General features: G+C 35.4%; 1 protein-coding gene across 1 annotated transcript; it reads right to left on the bottom strand.

The window, feature by feature from the left end:
* Nucleotides 1–2,890: 2,890 nt before the first annotated feature.
* LOC120139999 lies at nt 2,891–4,366 on the bottom strand. The gene is made up of 2 exons (XM_039155075.1): nt 3,689–4,366; nt 2,891–3,604 (listed from the first exon to the last, which is right to left on the bottom strand). The coding sequence occupies exons 1-2, from the start codon at nt 4,364–4,366 to the stop codon at nt 2,891–2,893; spliced, it is 1,392 nt and encodes a 463-aa protein (XP_039011006.1).

Here is a 4,366-nt window from a genome sequence, read left to right as displayed (position 1 = left end):
TAGCTGAATTGATCTTCTCTTCAGATCAGGAAAGAAGGTGGCTTGGAGAAGAGAAAGCAAAGAGGGGGAGAGAGAAAGAGAGAGAGAGAGAGAGCAAAGGAAAGCATACAATAGAGGTTGATGCAGTGATGATAATTTATAATGGTTCAAAGATGCATGGAAAGTTTTGGTACGTTGGCCATTGGTGTACTTGGCAATGTCGTCTATCCAGGTATGAAACGAGGGAGATTGGGGTGCGGTCGTATTCTAAAATAATTAATTTTTTACGTAATTTAAATATTTTTTTTATTTTTTTATTATTTAATTTTATATATTCTGAAATTTTATAATTTTGTATCATTAAATTTTTAACATAATTTCTTTTTTAAAGAACATTTTAGAGTGATTACAAAATAATATTACTTTATAATATTTTTTAGTTATTAGCAACACATATATATCTTATAGACATAGTTGTTCGAACCCAAAACTTTTAAGGAAAATAACACTTATTTTTATCATTGACCCAATTCAATAAATTTTTAATAACTTTTTTTAGTAGTATGAAATGATTATAATGTAATATTTATTTAGAATATTTTTTAATTATTGACAATTTACATAAACCCTTACAATCCCAACTGTTCAAATCTAAAATTTTTAAGAAAAAATAACATTCTCTACAACTAAGTACCCTCCATATGCTTTTAAATACAAAATTTTACGTCGGTTACAAGATGTATGCCCTTGAAAAGAGCCAACCACCTAAAAACTAGACATTATAGAACCGAAGGAAATAAATGGTTGGATGTATAGAGAAAGTAGGTCCTACACTATTGGCGGTAAAAAGAGAGGAAAATGGGCTCTACACTCATAAAATGTGGGAGCGGGGCCACATCTCAACTAAGACCTTGGACCTTAATATATATTTGATAAACACCTCTGTCCCCAAAGTGGTGTGTCCCCTCCCCCTATTCAAGTACAATTAAATGAAAGATTTTAAATTTACAAATTAATTATGTAAAATTTTATACACCCTTAATAAATTTCATTTTTTTTTATGTTTTTAATGGTTTAAAATTTTTACCAAGTGTAATATTTTATCAGAAGTCATTGTTTTTTTAGATAAGTAAGAATTTATTATCCAAATAGTAAGAAGCTACAAAATACAATAGAGTCAATACATATTACATACAAAAAGAATCAATGGTTTGCAATATTCCAGTGATTGCAGAGTTTAATGTTCACAATAAGCATTCTATTAAAAGTCCTACCCTTTAAGTGAAGTCTAACAACATCTTTAATAGCCTTAAGTAAGTCTTCAACAGTCTTGGAACAAACGTTTGTTCCTTTCTTCCCATAACAAATACACTAAAGTGTTCAAGGTCAGCTTCATAACCAAGGAAAACAAGGATTTTCCTTTCCAGTTAATACATGCCTGAGACATGAAGTCATCCCAGGTGCAGGCAGAAAAGATCAAACCTGATAAAGAGAATATGGGCTCCCAAAGGGAAGCTGCAGTAGGACAAGAAAGGAAGAGGTAGTCTCTTGATTCAGGTTCTGCAGAACAAATAATACAAAGAGAATCAATAATCACTCTCATGTGTTGTAATCGGTCCTTGGTAGGAAGCCTATCCAGAAATGCCATCCAGGTGATAAGGCTAAATTTTGGTATGTGCATGGGGTACCAAAGTAGTTTCTGCCAAGGAATCGTGGGTCTCTTTTCTCTGATTGAATCCCAGATGAAACTAACAGTGGCAGCTCCTGAAGTCAGTAATTGATGCACCTCCAGTCTCATTTTCAGTAACCTCTTCATGCACCAGCTGGTGCTTGGTTTTATCTCCACTGACCATAAGTTCTTGTCCTTAAAAACATAAGAATTGAGCCAAGCCACCCAAAGAGACCTTTGTCCTGCTAGGATTTTCTTAATTAGAAGGATCATACAAGCCTTATTCCAAATCTTCATATTTTTAATTCCTAGCCCACCTTCAGATTTCAAACAACAGATATTGGATCAGCTTACTCTAGCTCCAGAAGCTGCTCTGTCTGACCATTTCCAAAAGAACCGGGAACAAAGTTGCTCGATCTTTGCAAGGATAAAGTTAGGAAGGAAGAATTGCCTGCACTAGAAATTAGAAATAGAAGTGAGGATTGTTCTAATCAGTTCCAGTCTGCCAGTGTAGCTCAGAAGTTTAGTGGACCAGTGATTCAATCTAGTTTTGATATTTTCAATAAGGATCACACAATCCCTATCAGTAATTATTTTAGTAGTCAGTGGAATACCGAGATATCTAACTGGAAGGGAGCCAAGGTTAAAGCCAAAAATCTCTTTAATTTTTTCTTTTGCAGCAGAGGACATTCCAGCAGAAAATACTTCAGTTTTTGAGACGTTGAGTTTAAGTCCAGACATCTCATAGAAATAATCTAATACACTCGAGACACCAATAACATATTGTACATTTCCTTTGCAAAAAATTAGGAGGTCGTCAACAAATGATAAGTGAGTCAAACCAATTCTTTTGCACTTGGGGTGAAATCCAAAAATACCTTTAGTAACAGCTAGGTTGAGAAGTTTAGAAAGAACATTAATGGAGATGACAAAAAGCAAAGAAGAGAGATGGTCTCATTGTCTTAGTCCTTTAGCACCCTTGAAGAACCCAGACAAACTTCCATTAAAGGAAATAGAGTAGCTAGCAGTGGTAAAACAAATTTCCAGCCAAGAAGAAAAAATAGGAGGCAGACCTATAGCTTTCAAGATGGATAAAATGAAGTTCCAGTTGATAGAATCAAAAGCCTTGTGAAGATCAATCTTCAGTGAGCATCTTGGAGAAATGTTTAACCTATTTTATCCTCTAACCAGTTCCTGAGCAAGTAAAGTGTTATCGATGATGTTTCTTCCTTTAACAAAAGCTTATTGATTTAGTGCAACCAAGTCAGGAAGGAGGAGAGTCAATCGCCTTACTAGGATCTTAGAGATAGCTTTGTAGATCACAGAACAACATGAGATTGTTCTGAAATCCTTAACCTTACTTTGATTAGGAACCTTTGGGACCAAAGCAATAACAGTTACGTTGAAGGCAGGAAGAAGGAAAGAGTCAGAAAAAAAGTGAGAGACTGCAGCAATAACATCACTTTCGATGATGTGCCAGGAAGTTTTAAAGAAGAAGGGAGAAAATCCATCTGAACCTGAGGATTTTTCATTCCCTTGGGAGAAAATTGCCTCTTTGATTTCTTCTTTTGTAACATCTTTAACAAGAGCAACAGATTTTTTAGCAGTCAAAGAGTAATTAATTAAGTGTTTCAATAGATTAGGGTTAATTCCCTTAACAACAGAGTCTGCCAACCCTAACAGGTTTGTAAAAAAATTGACTACCTCAGCAGACATAAGGTCATAGGTTTCCAGTTGATTGCCTTGCTCATCAATAAGAATTCTAATAATGTCTCTTTTATTTTTGAGAGCTACAGCAGAGTGGAAGAATATGGTACACTTGTCTCCCTCTTTTAACCATTGGACTTTTGCTTTTTGTCTGAAATATAAAGCTTCAGCTTCTTCTAATTTTTTCACTTCATTTTGGATAAATAACTCTTTATCAAAAGAGTCCTCCCCTCTAAGGGTTTTAATTTGCTACAGTTCAAGGTCAACTTTAAGTTTGGTCACCTTTGCAGGAATGTCACTATAACAAGACTGGTTTAGATCCTTCAAACTGACTTTTACACGCTTAAGCTTGGAGAACAGGATCTGTATAGGATTTCCAAGGGCAGGTTTTGACCAGGACTGGTTAACCACATCAAGGAAATTAGGGTGATGAGTCCAATAGTTAAAAAATTTAAAAGGCTTAGGCCTATTAGCTTGCAGTTCTTTACTGAGCCAAACTTGTGCAAGACAATGGTCAGAAATTCCGGGGGAAAGGAACTCAACATGAGAGTCTTTGAACGTTGTCGCCCAAGAAGAGTTTATAAGGACTCTATCGAGCTTCCTAGCCAGAAAAGAACTTTGTTGTTTATTGCTCAAGGTAAACAAAGGACCAAAGAAAGGGTGGTCAAATAAATACAGATCATGGAGGACATTTTGGAACTCTCTCATATCTGGAGAAGTCAAAGGGCCAATGAGATCATTGTCAAAACTTTCATTAGAGTGGAGGATGATGTTGAAGTCACCTCCAAGGATCCATGGGAGATGACCTATGTTAGCTTCAAGATCATGAATATGCTGCCAAATGAGCCTTCTAGTAGTACCATTGTTACTGACATAGATTGCTGAGATTACTAAAGGGACACTTTGGAAGAGGCATTGAATAGAAATATTCTGGTCAGAAGAACGAATTACGGAGAAGGGAATGTTTTTTTTTTCATAAAATTCATATCCTTCCATTAGGAGTATGGCCAT

This window comes from Hibiscus syriacus, unplaced genomic scaffold (genome assembly GCF_006381635.1).
Source record: "Hibiscus syriacus cultivar Baekdansim isolate YM2019G1 unplaced genomic scaffold, ASM638163v2 tig00110777_pilon, whole genome shotgun sequence".
Taxonomy (NCBI): Eukaryota; Viridiplantae; Streptophyta; class Magnoliopsida; order Malvales; family Malvaceae; genus Hibiscus; species Hibiscus syriacus.
This window is presented reverse-complemented; position numbering and strand designations above follow the sequence as displayed.